The sequence below is a fragment of the Ascaphus truei genome, chromosome 8 (assembly GCF_040206685.1).
Source record: "Ascaphus truei isolate aAscTru1 chromosome 8, aAscTru1.hap1, whole genome shotgun sequence".
Lineage (NCBI taxonomy): Eukaryota > Metazoa > Chordata > Amphibia > Anura > Ascaphidae > Ascaphus > Ascaphus truei.
In genome coordinates, this window is record NC_134490.1 from 76,635,122 (window position 1) to 76,653,689 (window position 18,568).

The following is an 18,568-nucleotide window of genomic DNA, read 5'->3' on the forward strand; positions in this document are numbered from 1 at the left end:
ACCACAGATACAGTTGAGCAGAGCCAGGGACATACACCTCTACCTTGGTGCTAACAGTCTGCCGGTCTGGTCTTGCATTTGCCTCCCTGTTCATTTGGAGTTTTATTATGATGAGCTGTTGATCTTAATATGTTTGTGCTTATGATTACTACAGAGGAATTTAAAAAATAAAATAAGATTTTACACTTTTTAGCTATGTGCGCTTTTCCACGTTTTCTTTTAGTTTTCACACCAATGTATAAGCTCATCGGGAAGAGTAGCCAGAATCGTCATTCAGTTGACAAAGATACAGGTTTCAAGCAATCCAAGTGTATGTCCCAACATCAAGACACAGAGACAATGAAGTGGAAGACTTCTACCATCAACCAACGTAACAGACAAGGAAATCCTTATGGGAGATTTCAATGCAAAGATGGGTGCCCAGCAAAAAGATGAAACATCAGTTAGCAAGTATGGTTACGGTAACAGGAATGAATGCAGAGACCGATTGGTAGAATTTGCAGAATGTGAAAACTTTATGAATTCATTCTGCAAAAAAGAATCCAAACAGAAAATGGACATGGAATGGACCCAATGGAATAGAATATGAAACTATAGCTAACAAGACTATGCTACTAATGCAACATAACTAATTAGTTTGCTGCAAATTACATCTGAATGCGAAGATAGAAAGAAGAAAACTGATTGTGTTTATTTATCAAGCTTAACATATGTTGGCCTTCTAGAAAAGAGCATTTGTTTTGCAAACGGATGATGGAGGCCATTTAAATTATACAATGCCACCAATTTTTCTCAGTTTGCTCCACAGTAGCTTGTTACTTGTTATTACATTAAGCAAAGTTGTTATGTAATGCACATGTAATAAAAGCATGTAACATGTTGTCTCTGTCATTCACCTTCTGCATCAAATGTAAGAAGCTTCAAGTGAACCCCTTCAGTGCTGTATTGCAAAGCAATGCATTCCATTACCCCTGTGATAAATGAGGGGGTTACTCTGACAGACTGTAGTGCATGGGTGGCCAACTCCAGTCCTCAAGGGCCACCAACAGGTCAGGTTTTCAGGATATCCCTGCTTCAGCACAGGTGGCACAGTCAGTGGCTCAATTATTCATTTTCAGCGAACCAATAAGTTATGGACGGCATAGTCTGCAATGACATGATTCTGGTTAGCTTGGACAGCGGTGCGCAAACTGTGGGGCGCGACCCCCAGGGGGGGCGCGACACTGCCGACGGGGGGCGCGGGGTTTACAGAGGCCCCGCGCGCTTCCCGAAGGCACTTAAATTAAGTGCCGGGGGAGCTGCAGGGCCTCTGTAAACCTAACTTACCGTGGCTCCGGCGGCTTCCTCCCTGCGTCGCCATGGCAACGCGGCGTCAAAATGACGCTGCGAGGTCATGTGACGTCACGTTGCTATGGCAACGTGACGTCATTACGCCGGAGCGCGGGTAAATTGGGGTTGGGAGGGGGGCGCGGGAGTGAGGGGACAGCCGGCAGGGGGGCGCAGGGAAAAAAGTTTGCGCCCCCCTGAGCTAGGATATAGTTTCATATTCTATTCTATTGGGTCCACTCCATGTCTATTTTATTTGGGTTCTTTTTTGGAGAATGAATTCATTCCATTGTCACATTCTGTAAATTCTACCAATCTCTCTCTGCATTCATTCCTATTACCGTAACCATACTTACTAACCGATGTGGACTGAGCCATTGAGTGAGCCACCTGTGCTGAAGCAGGGATATCCTTAAAACCAGACTTGTCGGTTGCCCTTGAGGATTGGAGTTGGCCACTCCTGCTATAGTGGATATAATAGGATTTTTTTTGACAAGCTGCATGTCGCATATATCCCACACATATATCCCACACACCATATATCCCACACGCCATGACATAGTAGCTGCGTCCCAAATTCCCTTAGTTTTGCTAGGGTGACAACGTCCAGTGCTCCTGTGCAGCGCAGAACGTCATCGGCACGGATCAGGAACAGAAGGGGGGCTGCTCTCCTCTTCCATTCAGTCATCAGTGATGGAGCTTCTCTGATTGGATTGGGGTGTCGGAGGAGCAGTGCCTGTGGCACTATGCCACCTGTGGCCCCTCCAGTACTCACAGGGTTAATAACAAAGCATTTGAACATTTGCTGTAGGTGGGCATGCCATTTACGGGCCCTACATTAGGGGTCTTCATAGATGAAAGGATAGTGTACAGAGCGTTTAAAACCTGATAGGTACAGCACACTTGAAGAAATACATGACGATGAAATCTATGCGGTTTGAAAGCTGTGTACACAATAATTCTATATATGAAGAACCCGAATGTGGATCCCCAAAAAGGTATCATAGCAAATCCTACCAATGCAGCTTTCACAACCACAAAGTATGTCACAGGGGCTTGTACAAGCCATTAAAGACAGTCCCACATACTGTACAGTGGGACATCTTCATTCATTTTGCAGAATGCAGGGCAATATACTTCTACGTAGCACCACTGATATCAGAGGACCAGCAATGCATTGCAGAACATGGCAGGGGAGAGCAGATATTGTGTATACAGTATATTTGTGTGCCATCATTTTTAAATCGTAGTTACTGAAGCTCTAGTAAACTGCGTGTTGTTGCCATTGACATATCGTTTATCTCTTTTTTTACAGAATATAACTGAATGTGACCTGAATAAATTCAACATAATGTATCAACCGTAAGTTTTTTCTATTCTTCTGTGCACTATAAGTATTTCATGTGTTGTTGTATGCCCATGTATATAATATAAGTGCTATTGAGATACTATAAATACATTATAGTATCTACAAATACAATATATCATATACAAAATGAATGGCTCAGTGTAGAATGAACAATGCTTTTACTCCTTCTTTACATTTCTACAAACCCATGAGTGAGGGTCCCTTGATTTCTGACTAGCAATCTTACATTTGGAGAATCCCTAGATCAAAAGATGGCTAAAGGAAATAGAAAATGACCAGCACACAGTGAGCCAATCATGAAGTATGATGTCACTCGTTCAGTTTGGAATATATTGTACAACAGAGTTCCTGATTGGCTCGCCTGTAGCTAACTACTCCCAGCATCCTCTAATAATAATAAAATAAGCAGAAAAAAAATGAAATTCCATGCACCAAGTACAGCTGTTCTAAGTCTTTGTGATATGTGGCAATAGAGTACAATATTTAAATATTTTTCAACATTGGCGTTTATATGCTTGTGTATGATAAATGTGCATGTTTATGATATAACAACAATTGCTGACCTTTGGATAAAACATTATGGCACCACCCGTGTCCGAGTGCTCACTTTTAGATGAAGCTGTTATCGGTCATAATGAAATCCACAGAGTAACCTAAATCTCCTCTTCTATAGGTGTTTTTCTATGTATCATATGCACCAAAATAATGTTACCGCCAGATCAAAATTCAATTTCTTATTCTTATATTAGTTTGTTTTTCATCATGAAAGAGCCCAGCCACAATGTACTTAATAATTTCAAAGGAATTAAAAGAAATGGTGGTATTGTGAGCCAATAATGTGCTTCTACGTGTATCTGCATTGTGTCTTTCCTTGTGATCGGTCTCATTTATAACCTTAAATGTTTTTTCTTCTTTTTCTCTTTTTGTAAATGTGAAGCGCTTTGAGTCTCATTGGGAGAAAAACGCCATATAAATAAAGTTATTATTATCATTGTTATTGCTATCATTATATATATTCTCATCATCATCTATGGAAATAATTAGCATTGCTCTTTAACAAGGTCGGGCATTGACGATTGAGCATGCATCTGCCCTCTAGATAACGGAGAACGAATGATGCTATTTTATGTAAGAACAATAACACAAATGTCAGTTTATGATTGCATCTGGAACTCCGCTGGTATCTATTGGAGGGTATTTCCATCACTGTAATGATAATTGTTTATCTTTGTTCACACAGTTGAAAAGCTAAACATTGAATGTCAGGACTAAATCTGATGAGCTTCCAGACTTTGAGAGCAATGGGGGACAGGACGACAAAAGGACGCTTCCAATTTCTTGCTCATTCACTGGGGGCTGCACAGGCTAATGTTCAAACACAAAACAATTACATATGGAAGCTGAAAACAAATAATTAGTGTACATGTTACTAGAACAAAGTAATGCTGTATTTAATGAGGATATGGTTGACTTAGGAAAGTCAGTGGGAATTCACAAGCCCATTGTCTCTTTAGATTTCCAGAGACACATTGCCGTGTAATGATATAGTTTGAATGGGATGCTCTCGGGAAAGCACGTAAAGTAATTATTAGGGAAGTATCAATAACAAAATAGCACTTCTTCCCATTTCTGCGTAATTTGTTGTTCATTGCATTGTTGTTTTTTCAAACAGTATATATATTACATTCATCGTTCCCTTTTACTTCAATGGTGCTATATATTAAACTCCGAAACCAGACATACTTCCCCAAAACTGATAATACACGAGACATTGTAGATATCTATTCCTTTGCATCGATGTATTCAGCTCTTTTCAACTAAGGTCAACACTTGTTGTGAATACAGTGCTCTGGGGGTGTACTCGTAGGAGCCCAAGCCAAGGTCTCACAAAGCTCTCAGATATAAGGCGGATAAATGTTGTTTTTGCGCTAGGCAACACTTCCCGAGCCCTCTGAGGGAGAATGTTACCGTGCCTCCTATCAGGAAGCTAGAGACCCAGTGAGCTTGCGTCTCCTTCACGGACAGCTGCAGAGGAAATCCAGCCAATGTGGGTCCTGCTGTAGCGTGGAAACAGATAGCAGAAAGAGAGAAAAGTCAGCCGAGCAACAATCAATACATACTGCCAGGAACTGAAAATTACAATTATATATTGTCCAACGCAGCCGTTTGGACTTCAGTATGGATTTTCCCCAAAAAACATCCCGAACAGCTGCTTCAGACAATATAGAAAAGTGTCCAAAGTATACTGTGGCGAGAAAAAGTTTGTAAACTCAGTGACATTTGAGGGCTTCCTTGCAAACACAACTCGCTTCAGGTCCTGCCACAACATTTCGATGGGGTTTAAGTCCGGACTTTGACTAGGCCATTCTAAAACACAACATTTCTTCTTCTGCAGCCATTCTTTTGTAGATCTGCTTGTATTTTTTAGGATCATTATCTTGCTGTATAACTGTAACGCCTGTATGCCCGCAGACCTGGCCAGTCACCAGTACTGAGGTGGGTAAGGGTATAACATGCACCCCCCAGCAGTGAGGGCGTGCCCGGAGTGTGGTAATGCGTTGCCGGGCCTGGTAAGAAAAGGGTTAACGTATACTTGCAGAGTCCGGGGTGCCAGAGATCGGATAGTAATGTCCGTGTGCCAGTGTTCAAGGATTGGAGAGAGCAGCGTAGTGGTGTCCGTAAGCCAGTGTTCAGGGGTTGGAGAAAGCAGCGTATGAAGTCTGTATGCCAAGGTTCAAGGGCAAGAGAAAGCAGAGCAGTCAAATCCAAAGCAGTACAAATTCAAGCCAGGGGAATCCAAACAGAAGCAGGGACAGGAACCAGCGCTGAAATAAACAAGGGAGCTAGGCATAGACACTGCACACACAGGAGCTACAGGAAAGCTATGCAGAGCAATGAGCAAGAGGACAGACAGGGGTTATAAAGGAATGGGAACCAATAGGGGAGAGAGGAGGAGCAGAGGGTTGAGTGAGAGTTTGGAGGGATAGGTCTGAGAGAGCAGGGGAGGAGACAGGGGAATAATTAAGGGATATGGCTTGTAAGCCACGGGGGGCGGAGCTAGAGTTTAGAGACGGCAGATAACTGGAGCGTGCCCTCTAAGGGTACTATGCGTGTGCACTGCGCGTGTCACAGAGCGTGAGGGACGCAGCGCCGCGGGACCGCTTGGCAATGAGGGTAAGAGGGGCGGAGAGGCAGAGGAGCAAGGTAATGTGGAGGCTGGGGAAATAGAGGCACGCCGGGGGCCACGGGTGACTTGAAGGGGAGCAAGAGATTGCGAATGCGTGCGCACATTGCGGAGGACGCATGCGTGACCTGAACACGCATCAGGGTTTGCCAACCGCGCCACAGAGGAACGGCCGTGAGGGGGAGAGTGATGAGTCAAGGAAGAGGGAGGGTTAGAGGCAGTGGAAACAGAGGTGACGGGGACACGCTGGGAAGTGTGAGTCCCCCGATCCGTCACAATAACCCACTTTTGCATCAGCTTCAGCTCAAAAACGGATGGTCTGACATTGTCCTCCAGAACAGGGGTCCGCAAATTTTTCTCCATGCGCACCCCTGCCTGTTCTCACCCTCTGTTCGGCGCTGGCGTCAAATTATGCCACAGGTTCATACGATGTCCCATTGCCATGGCAACGCAACATCACGTGACCCTACGGCATAATTTTCTGCCGGGTTGCCATGGTGTTGCGTCGCTGGAAAGTTAAGGTAAGTAAAGTTACAGAGGCCTCGTACAATCCCCGGCATTTAATTTAAATACCTTTGGGGAAGCGCGGGACCTTTGTAACAACTGCGCCCCCCCCGAAAATTTTGCGCCCCCCAGTTTGTGCACCACTGCTCTACAATCTTCTGATACAATGTAGAATTCATGGTTGTCAATGATGGCAAGCCTCCAGGTCCTGAGGTAACAAAGCAGCCCCAAACCATCACACTCCCACCACCATGCTTGACGATTGAGATGAGGTTCTTCTGTTTGAACGCAGTGTTTTGTTTTCACCAAACAGAACGTTTGTCCTTGAGGCCAAAAAGAACTACCTTTGACTCGCCTGTCCAGAGAACATTGTTCCAGAAGTTTTGTGGATCATCAATGTGCTCTTTGGAGAACTTCAGACGGACAGCAATGTTCTTTTTAGAGAGCAGTGGTTTCCTCCTGGCTATCCTTCCATGAACACCATTCTGTTCAACCTTTTTCTGATATTTGAGTCATGAACATTTACATTAGCCAAGGCGAGACTGGCCTGCAGATCCTTTGATTTTACTCTGGGGTTTTTGTGACTTCCTGGATGACTTACCTGTTTGTTCTTGGAGAAATTTTGGTAGAACGACTGCTCCGAGTCCTGAGTAGAGTGACTGTGGTCTTGAACTTTCTCCATTTGTAGACTGTCCAACATCTGTCCAACAGTGGATTTGTGGAGCCACAAATCCTTATAAATGGTTTTGTAACCCTTTCTAGACTGACGAGCATCAATAGCTGCTTTTCTGAAGCCCTCAGAGATTTATTTTGATCGTGGCATGGCGTGTTTCCACACACCTGTATGGTGAAGACTAAACTCACAAAGTTTCTGATCTTTATATACGGTGGGGCCTCCCAAACTTACCCTGAAGAACTACCTAATTACTTAAAAACCTGATTCTAATTATCCCCTTTAATTTAGCTGATACAAAAACAGGGTTTCACTTACTTTTGTACATACCTTGACTCTTAGGCCGCGCTTATAGTGCCGGCGACAGCGACGCAACATTGCGTCAAAACAAATGTATTGACGCCGTTGCATGCGCTTATAGTAGGTGCAGCGTGACGGCTTGGTTGTGATCGTTGGAAGCCACTTCAAATTGACTTTTCCAGCGACCGCAGCGTGACGTCAGCGTCGCGGTCACATCGCCAGAACTATAAGCGCGGCCTTACTCATTGTTTGTCTAATTCATATATCATTTTGTTTCAAAAGATATGGAATTGGTTAATATAAACCCTATTGGATATTTAAGAAAAGACTGGTTTTGATTCAAAAAGGTTATCACTGAAAACTATGGAATTTCCGGAATTATCATTGGGGTTCACAAACTTTTCTCGCCACTGTATGTTTAGCAACATGTGTTAAAAAGCAATATAGGGAGTGGTTATATATGGAGAAATAGGAACATTTAAGGGAGATCTTATTATATGTTTACATTATAATATTATTGACATTTAGAAATTGCTACACTTAACTTCCTAAATTCTCTCCCATATGTTATAGAAACAACAAAAGTATCAGACTTGATACAAAAGTTTCTTACACATGATAAAGAGTCTAAAAGGTGCATTTCCTCCTGCCCGGTTTTTGTTTTGTTAATAATCCAGCAGTTCCTTAACTTTGAGGTAATTATCTAAAATACTGTGTTGATCGATCTGTTCTCCTATTATCGATTGGCGAAGATCTTGCTTTCCAGGGCATGCAAGATGGCTGCCTATTTCAAAAGAGGAAGTGGTGGGCTTTTCTAAATGGTTGCTACAGCAACCCAAGGAAGCTTAATACATTCAAAATCATAAAAGCAGCAGGTTTTTTTTCACTTTAATATGTGCATCAATACAATTTACGCAGTGAAATGTAATTAGTTAAGTTGTCTAATAGGGTTACATAGATGTGAAAGTCACATGAGCAGAGTTACATACAAATAAGGACAAACATGCGCAAACAGATACAAAGAGGTAATGAGGGTCCTGCTCGTGAGAGATTACAATATATGTTTTGTGCAGTTATAAACATTAATATTTTTAGAGACAGAGAACAAGTCATATGAAAACGTATGCAAATGTGTTTCTCAAACAGTCCAGTAAACAAGCAGCTACAGTAGCAGATTAGTAGGCAAATAACACAAGACAGGCAGCTGTATCACCACAAATGTATGCAAGTTCCTTTTTATAAACGGGTCTTTCCTAACATCACTTCCCACTGTATTGATAGCAGCATCAACAGGCAATATTTCTCTCCCTCCTCCCCCCATATACCCATTTTTGTACAGTTTGTCTATTTTTATTGTACTTTGTTTTTCTTGGGGTTTTTTTCTGTACCCTGAAAACTTTGTACAAAAATAAAGTTATAAAAAAGCAACCACACTGTATGCCAAGCATTTTTTTTTGCTGTTTACAGATATTGTTTCCCTTCCTTTGTATAACATATCACTGCATAGATATCTGCCTCCATATTTGTTTTTTGAGGATTGCATGCAAAGGCTGTCATTCAGTCTCATGGTTTTCATATAGTAGCTGGTGATTATATCAGCAACTCTATAGAAAGATGATATTTCTTCCACCCCTTTCATCTCTTCTGCTCTCTTGCCTTAAAGTCAGAGCTGCTGACAGAGGGAGTGAGTCGGGACAAGTGTCCTGGGTCCGGTGGCTGCGGGTGGCACAGCCGGTCGGCCGTGGAAGTTGGGCACGGTCCGAGGTCGTGCCCAACTTCTTTGCCCAGCTGACGGTTCTCTCATTGCCGCTGGGCCCTGGCTCTCCCCAGCTGTGCGGCTGCCTCTTCCTCACTTACTCGGCCTCCTGTGCGTGCTGGGCCTGTTTTACTACATCGGTGCACGCTGTAGGCTGGGCCTAGCTTTCGGCGGGCACCGGTATGAGAGAGAGGTCAGCGCAGGACAGTGAGGGAGGCCCGCAGCTAGGGAGAGTCGGGGCTGGGCAGCAACGAGAGAACTGGAAGCCGGGCAAAGAAGTTGGGCTTGGACAGAGGTCGGGCCCAACTGCTTTGTCCAGCCGCCGGTCCCTGGCTCTCTACAGCTGCGAGCCTCCCTCACTGTCCCATGCAGGGCATCTCTCTGATGTCGGAGCACACTGGCATGAGAGAGAGGCCCGGCGCGGGAGAGTGAGGGTGGCACGCACAGTGTGAGAGAGCCGGGCCTGAGACCATCCCCAAGATAAGTGTGTGTTTTGTATGTATTTGGGGGGTTATATGTGTTTGTGGGGTGTGGGGGTTGTATGTATTTGGGGGGTGGGGTGGTTTGTATGTATTTGGGGGGGTTGTATGTATTTGGGGGGTTGTATGTATTTGGGGTGTTTTTTTTTATACTGTATGTATTCAGGGTGGGGAGCTGTCTCTGTAACTCTCCCAACATACCACTTAGATTGTAAGCTTTCTGAGGCAGGGATTTCCTTTCCTACTGTCTGATCTTGTTTGTTGCACTTATTGTATTATAATTCCCTGAGCTGTATTGTCTCTCTTCTAAAGTGGCAAGTACAGCTGTGTGCGCTATATAAATAAAGATATAAATAGATACATAGTTGTAATGTTATCTGAACCTATAGATCTACTGGACAAGAACCAATGTAATCTTATCACCTTGGTGATCAATCATTAAGAGGAACACCTCTCCATTCATTGACTTACCTAATAGGACCATATTTACTAAGAAGTCTTCTGCCATAAGACGCCTTCCAGTGCTGAGAAATACCTTACAGCTTATTCACGACAATGGACTGGAAGGTGTCTTGTGATGCTGGAAGCAATTTATATTTCCTGAAAGTACCAGAAACTCAAAGGGGGTATTATTTGCTAACCCGGAGGACTCATGGTAGTAAGACAGCAATGGTCCTTCTCCAGAGAACCAGATATTTTATTTCTAAGAAGAAATTAATATATATAAACGGAATATTTGTTAAGAGCAGTTTCCTTTCCTGTGTTGTTCTCAAAAAAAACTTGTATCAAGGGATTGTTACTTTAATACCCAAAGTAAATTGTCACCCATTGTGACGGTCCTATGGAAGCAGAATGATTCATTGTCCGCCTCGCCTAATGGCTTACATTTATTCTCCACTTCAACAATATAATGATCAAGGGGGTTTTAAACTGAGTGATGATATCATCTGGTCATATTGAAATGTGAGTCATCAGAACAGCACAGCTTCGGAGTGTCTGTAAAGGAGAGGCACAGCGACAAAAGGATGTAAAGTGCAGTTAAATATTTTCCGCTATAAAGAACGCTTGACATTATGGCAAGAAATAGAAGTTCACTGTCACATCAGGGGCAAAAAGGAAGCTGCCAAGACCTTAGGACGTTTTCCAGCTATAACAAGCTGAACTGTGACAAAAAAAAAAAAGGTTATGAAAGACTCTTTAGTTCTAGGAAATCATTTCACACTGAATTTTAAATAAAAGTAATCCAATAGAATAAATAGCATTGTAGATTTTTCAATGCTATCCTTTTCGTTCACTCCATGAGCCTCAACCTGGCAGGAAAACGTGTACGTGCCTTTGCTAGCAATTAGTGAAAAGTCCAAATTTCCCTTGGGATGATGTTTAAAAGTCACCTTGTTTGTTTACATTTTTTCAAATGTTTAAAAATTCAAGACTGTAACCAGTCAATGTTAATATTGTCCAACTCGTCATATTTATCATGGAAACTAATTCCTAAATACCTAAAAATTTCCCATTTTCCCCTTTTCTCTCTGATAAAAGGGCTTTCATCCTAATGCAAGTCAGTGGAATATTAAGAGATCTTTATCCCAATCACAGCAATATTTTAGTAGCCTGTACAATTCACTTGTTCACCAGAAAAGCTTTCAAACAAAGCAAAGTATGCAACAAAGAGTCCCACGAACATTTTTTTTTTAGTTCGCCAGCAAAAGTTTGAAGTTTGCAGTCAAAATAATTGCATGAGCAGTCTCCTCTGCTTCTGCCATTAAAACATTCAAACTTTTGCAGAAGTGAATAATCCCAACATTCACGAACCCAGATTGACATGCAGGCAAAGGGGCAGTGAGCTGGTTATATTGGGGCTATCTGTAGAGAAACTTGCAAAATCTTGAGAACTTCAAACTTTTCGTGAGCCAAAAATCCCAAATTCTTCACATTTAGTTCCCTGGGCAAATGTTTTTCCCATCTGTATTTGATGCTGTAGCATGGATAATACAACCTACAATGTGTTAGAACAGGGGTGCGTAAACTTTTTCCCCTGCGCCCCCCTGCCTGCTCGCAACTCCGTTCCCCCTCATACCTTGTCTCCGGCATCAAATAACGCTGCAGGGTCATGTGACATTGCACTGCCATTTCGATGTGCCAACGGAGACAAGGTAATGGAACTTACAGAGGCCTCGCGCGGTCCTCCGGCTTTTAATTTAAATGCTTTGGGGAAGCGCGGGGGCTTCTGTAAGCGCTGCGCTTCCCCCCCCCCCCTGAAAATCTCACGCCCCCAGCTTGCGCATCCCTGTTAGAACATTGTCAATCTGAATAATACCAGTAGGGAGGTGCCCCAACTAGGGGAAATCAGTCAATGTAATATTATTTCATTATAGAGCCCCTTTCTATGCAATGTTTATGATCATCTACAGCTAGTGCCAATTTAGGCATGTATACTAAAGGTTTATTATCTGTTAAATATTTCTTGAGAAATATATATATATATATATATATTTATATATATATAAATCAGATAAAACAATAAAACGCTAGAAGAGGGCCTTATACCTAATCTTAATTGTGAATAACAGCCAGGTTGCCTCTGCATAGTTGATTCCATGTAACAGGTTGAAGTTGTAATCAACTATTGAACCTACTTTTGCTGAATGCTCTTAAAGCAGCAATACGGATTGACTAAAAAATTTTTTTTTAAATGTATATATATTTATTACAGGAATGAAGCAGCGGTTCTCCGGGGTTTAACCCCGTTAATTTCAGCTTCGGGACCCCTTGCTTCCAGACATACTAAGCTCCGCAGGGGGTGCCAGTATCTATGGTAAGTTTTAAAGGTCCTGGTCACGTGGGCCAATAGGAACCACAGCAGATGACGTCACGGCTTCCTATTGGCCCGCGTGAGGGGGACATTTAAACTGCCATTAGATTAAGGATCACACTTTCTCTGCTTGCAGGGATACCGGCACCACTACAGAGGTAAGTATCTCTGGAAGCAGGGGGTCCCCAGAGCTGAAATTAACAGGGTTCAGCTGCGGTGGCCCCCCTGCTTCAAACCTGTAATCAAATAAATTTAAAAATATATTTTTTTAAAGTTAACCCGTATTGCAGCTTTAATGAACATGTATCCCTATAATCATTAACTTGAAGAAATGAGGAAGTTTGAAGTACAGCTCAGTGAAATATTCATTAGTGCAGATATTAAATAAGACAAGCTACTTATTTTGCTAGTGCAGAGTGGCATATAATGCAGAGAAATAAACCACAGTGCCCCCAAAAATTAAAGGCACTAAAGTTTCACCTGGCTGCCGAGTGCTGAGAGTGCCAGCAGGAAAGAAAAAAAACGAAACCAACTTTGTATAAAGCATAAAGCATTGGGGAGAAAATGAAAGGCACACGGTAGGCATTTGATTCTTTCTGTCTTGTTTATTGGGAACTACTTGCAAAGCAAAATGTGATTTTGTTTACGTTGTGTTCACCATTGTCACGTTCAGTGGAATTCTCAGAATGTCCGCATGATCTGTGATTGCCGGCTAATTTTGTCCGCTTTCAACATTTATTTTGTGGCTATTATGTTGTCATGCTCCCATCAAACAACCTCCACTCAACGAAATAAGGGGGAGAGCAATTGACAAAATTAAAGATAAACACGATTGCTCCTGCAAACCGTAATTTAAACCCATTACTCAGCCCCTTCATCTTTATCGTTAACATCGCATCAAATGTAGATGAGGTCATATGAATAAAATTGTAATCCATCGAGTTAATCTAACAGTTTTTTTGTTGTCAAATTGTTTTTTAATGTATTTGATGTATAAATAGCTTTGCTCATGTGTGCGGCAGTATAAAAAGATTTTAACTGCAAGTATCTTGCTTATACAAATTTAAAAAAAAACAGCTGTGAAACTGGCTAAAAAATCTGCTTGCCTTGAATTGGTTTTCCTTAGTAAATCTGGTGCTGTTTTTTTACACTCGATTTGCCACATTTTTGCAGTAAGGAATCTTTCACTGTAATTCGCCTCAATCGTGCGGAAAGTTCTATGGATGTCAATGGGGCTTTCAGTGTGATAGCGCTGGAACAACGCTATTCGCACTTTACAGAATAAGTGGATTGAATAAGAGCCTTTAATACATAATCCCCATAATGTCCACATGGAGAAGACTGTACCACATGTTTTCCGAGGATAGAGGCTGTCTGCAGCCTGGGAATATGCCTCGCTCCAGTACTACTGAACATTCCATCTGTGTCACTTCTTCTCCTGAGTGTCATAGTTCCTTCTGTGTCTTTCCTTACAAGCAGCATTTCTACAGTGTCATGAAATGCACATATCGTATTGTCAATATATGGGTTGGCATGTAACATTATTGCACTGACAGTATACTTGGATTCAAAAGCTGCGATAATTCATAGGTTAAAATGCCCATGGGAGTTTTCGGCTGGTCGCAGTGTGAACGGCCGCTTTCGAGCATATTGAATAACTTCTCTAGACTTATGCAATAACTTGTTATGAATAATAATGCCTTAGTTATTTCCAAATAAAAAAATACCTCTTTACAACACAAAATGCTTTTGTTTAACAACTCTGAGAATGTTCTTTCTGTTTCCTGCTTAACTGAGGTGGCACAGCTTCAAGCATGTATTTACTAAAACCTACTAAATCTCACTCAGGGTAATTTAACCAGGCTCTACTCAACATTCTTACACCAGTATAAATCCCTCTCACACCCCCGCGCTCCCTCTCGCCCCCGCGCTCCTCTCGCCCCCGCGCTCCCTCTCGCCCCCGCGCTCCCTCTCGCCCCCGCGCTCCCTCTCATGGATTAACCCAGGCCTGCACAATTTATAGAAGTGAAACGAGCCAAACTGCTCCAAGGAAAGCAGATTTGGGCCACAACTTTAATTAAATTACCCCCATCCCATTCATGACTTACCTCTCTCAGCCTCACAACTCTTACCTCCCCGCCTCACAACTCTTACCTCCCCCGCCTCACAACTCTTACCTCCCCCGCCTCACAACTCTTACCTCCCCCGCCTCACAACTCTTACCTCCCCCCCCTCACAACTCTTACCTCCCCCCCCTCAAAACTCTTACCTCCCCCCCTCACAACTCTTAACCCCCCTCACAACTCTTACCTCCCCCCCCTCACAACTCTTACCTACGCCCCCCCTCACAACGCTTACCTCCCCCGCACAACTCTTACCTCCCCCCTCACAACTCTTAACCCCCCCTCACAACTCTTACCTCCCCCCCTCACAATTCTTACCTCCCCCCCTCACAACTCTTAACCCCCTCACAACTCTTAACCCCCCCTCACAACTCTTAACCCCCCCTCACAACTCTTACCTCCCCCCCCTCACAACTCTTACCTCCCCCCCTCACAACTCTTAACCCCCACTCACAACTCTTACCTTCCCCCCTCACAACTCTTACCTCCGCCCCCTCACAACTCTTACCTCCCCCCCTCACGAACTCTTACCTCCCCCGCACAACTCTTACCTCCCCCCTAACAATTCTTACCTCCCCCCCTCACAACTCTTACCTCCCCCCTCACAACTCTTACCTCCCCCCTCACAACTCTTAACCCCCCTCACAACTCTTAAACCCCCCCTCACAACTCTTACCTCCCCCCCTCACAACTCTTAACCCCCCCTCACAACTCTTACCTCCCCCCCTCACAACTCTTACCTCCCCCACCCTCACAACTCTTACCTCCCCCCTCACAACTCTTACCTCCCCCCCTCACAACTCTTACCTCCCCCCCTCACAACTCTTACCTCCCCCCGCTCACAACTCTTACCTCCCCCCCTCACAACTCTTACCTCCCCCCCTCACAACTCTTACCTCCCCCCCTCACAACTCTTACCTCCCCCCTCACAACTCTTACCTCCCCCCCTCACAACTCTTACCTCCCCCCCTCACAACTCTTACCTCCCCGCCTTACAACTCTTACCTCCCCCCTCACAACTCTTACCTCCCCCCCTCACAACTCTTACCTCCCCCCCTCACAACTCTTACCTCCCCCCCTCACAACTCTTACCTCCCCCCCTCACAACTCTTACCTCCCCCCCTCACAACTCTTACCTCCCCCCCTCACAACTCTTACCTCCCCCCTCACAACTCTTACCTCCCCCCCTCACAACTCTTACCTCCCCCCTCACAACTCTACCTCCCCCCTCACACTCTTACCTCCCCCGCCTTACAACTCTTACCTCCCCCCTCACAACTCTTACCTCCCCCCCTCACAACTCTTACCTCCCCCCCTCACAACTCTTACCTCCCCCCCCTCACAACTCTTACCTCCCCCCCCTCACAACTCTTACCTCCCCCCCCTCACAAGTCTTACCTCCCCCCCCTCACAACTCTTACCTCCCCCCCTCACAACTCTTACCTCCCCCCTCACAACTCTTACCTCCCCCCCCCTCACAACTCTTACCTCCCCCCCCTCCACAACTCTTACCTCCCCCCCTCACAACTCTTACCCCCCCCCTTACAACTCTTACCTCCCCCCCCCCCTTACAACTCTCTTACCTCCCCCGCCTTACAACTCTTACCCGACGGGAGGGGGTCCGGGCGTTCTCCGTCTTCTACCCTGAAAATTCTACTGTTTTCCCTGCAGGTCCTGAAAAAAATGGCCGCGCGGCGTTGCCATGCCAATCGGACACCAATACATCACGACGCCACGCAACATGGCACCGCGTGATGTCACGCTGTCAATGTCCCGTTGTCATGGCAACGCGGCGTAATTTCACGACCGCGCGGCCATTTTTTTCAGGACCTGCAGGGGAAACAGTAGAATTTTCAGGGGAGAAGGAGATCACCGCACCAGCCGCCGCCGGACCCCCGCGGGCCGCACAGTGAGTCCGGGCAGGCCGCATGCGGGCTGTGTGTTGTGTAGGCCTGGATTAAACGGCGTGAATTTCTTTAAGACTAGTCACTGTAGACTTTGCCTATTGAGATAACAACATGTACATTTCACCATAAATAGCTCTTGTATTGATGTTATTGAGCTTTGACCCGTCTTTATCACATTTCATTGCAAAGCCTCCTGCTGCAAAATGTACCAAAGAAAAGAAATAGCATTTCCTTCAAGATGTTGATACTGTAAATGATTTCCTAAGCATAGTCCAGGGCTGGCTGGGAGTTTGGCGGGTCCAGTACACTGTGTGCGGGGCATCTTACTTCCTTCAGAGCCGGCACTCGTTGTCTTGACGACGTGACGTCACGTCACGTGAAGCTAGGGTTGCCATGTGTCCGGTATTGAACTGGACTGTCCTGTATTTGGATACTCTGTCCAGTAAAAACTGAGAAGTACTGGAATACTGGACATGTATGTGTCCGGTATTTTCCTCCCTGGACATAGTGACCTGACGCACCTTTCACCATTGAGTCCAGTATTTTTGGAGAAGCCACTTGGCAACCCTAGTGAAGAGCAGGGCCTATTCCCACCCTCGCGTTGTGATGTTGCGTTGTCAAGGCGACGCATTGTCACACTGTAGCAGGAGGAGAAGCCGGCACTTACAGAGGCACCGCACTCTCCCCCAGCAACCACAGTTTCAATGTTCTGATGGTTAATTTAACCGCCAAGACATTTAAACTGCGATTACAGAAGTTGGGCTGGGGGAAGAGCGCAGGGCCAGCTGCCGTTGCCACAATAGCACCGTCATCAAGCCGAATATTACCTATATATGTATTTTCTCGTTATATTTGTATAGTACGCTACATCTTTTTTTGTATGACAAACAACATATACAAATATAGTTTAAATGATATCAGTTTGTGCCACAGTATTTACACCCAAGCTTAGTTGTAGATTTTCTGTTTTTAGAATGTGTTCTAATTTGCATGTCATTACCCAGAATCCCCGGCTGCAGTGGAAGCACTGTATGCTAAGACAGTGTTTCCCAAACTGTGCGCCTCGGCGCCCTGGTGCGCCGTGGCTTGGCTAGAGGGGCGCCGTGATCAGGGCCGCCAGCAGCGGGAGACAAGGGCCAGCAAATTTAAAAAAAAACAAAAAAACGCTGAACCCGGCGCCGGCTCTCCCTGCGCGCGCTGGAGGAGCAGCACCGGGAGACATGTCTCCCAGCAGCACTAACACCCCACCCCCCCGGCCAAAACCGCCACCCCCGGCAGCATCGGTGCATCATCACCCTCCCCCCCGCAGCACACCGGCCCTCCCCCAACATGGCACAGGCCCCCGCAGCACTGACCCCCCCTTCCCTCCCCCCGTGCAGGGACCGGGCCGTTCAGTCACCCCACGCTGCCGCCGTCCCATGCAGCACTGGGCCGTCTGCCCCCCCCCCCCCGCAGAATTGTCCCCCGCATCACCGGCATTCCACCGTCCCCCTCCCCGCAAGCCACCTGACCATCATCCCCCCCCCCCCCCCCCCCCCCAAGGAGGGTAATTTTTAAATGTAGTGGAGGTAACTTTTAAATGTATTGGGGTGTGGGGGTAATTTTTAAATGTATTGGGGGTGTGGGGGTAATTTTTAAATGTATTGTGGGTGTGGGGGTAATTCTTAAATGTATTGGGGGTGTGGGGGTAATTCTTAAATGTATTGGGGGTGTGGGGGTAATTCTTAAATGTATTGGGGGTGTGGGGGTAATTCTTAAATGTATTTGGGGTGTGGGGGTAATTTTTAAATGTATTGGGGGTGTGGGGGTAATTTTTAAATGTATTGGGGGTGTGGGGGTAATTTGTGTCTGTGAGAGAGTGTCTGAGAGGGCGAGAGTGTCTGAGAGGGCGAGAGTGTCTGAGAGGGCGAGAGTGTCTGAGAGGGCGAGAGTGTCTGAGAGGGCGAGAGTGTCTGAGAGGGCGAGAGTGTCTGAGAGGGCGAGAGTGTCTGAGAGGGCGAGAGTGTCTGAGAGGGCGAGAGTGTCTGAGAGGGCGAGAGTGTCTGAGAGGGCGAGAGTGTCTGAGAGGGCGAGAGGGTGAGAGAGAGGGTGAGGGGGTGAGAGTGAGGGTGAGAGGGTGAGGGTGAGAGAGAGGG

General features: G+C 45.2%; 1 protein-coding gene across 9 annotated transcripts in view; it reads left to right on the forward strand.

The window, feature by feature from the left end:
* BLNK (B cell linker) overlaps positions 1–18,568 on the forward strand; it is a 183,045-nt gene that overhangs the window by 55,681 nt on the left and 108,796 nt on the right. For 7 of the 9 annotated variants that reach the window (XM_075612716.1, XM_075612719.1, XM_075612720.1 and 4 more), the window contains exon 3: positions 2,642–2,688. In XM_075612716.1, the coding sequence (XP_075468831.1) occupies positions 2,642–2,688 (47 nt within the window). Of the gene's footprint in view, positions 1–2,641; positions 2,689–12,794; positions 12,982–18,568 lie in introns of those variants that run through there. The other 2 variants (XM_075612724.1, XM_075612726.1) reach the window with 2 other exon arrangements.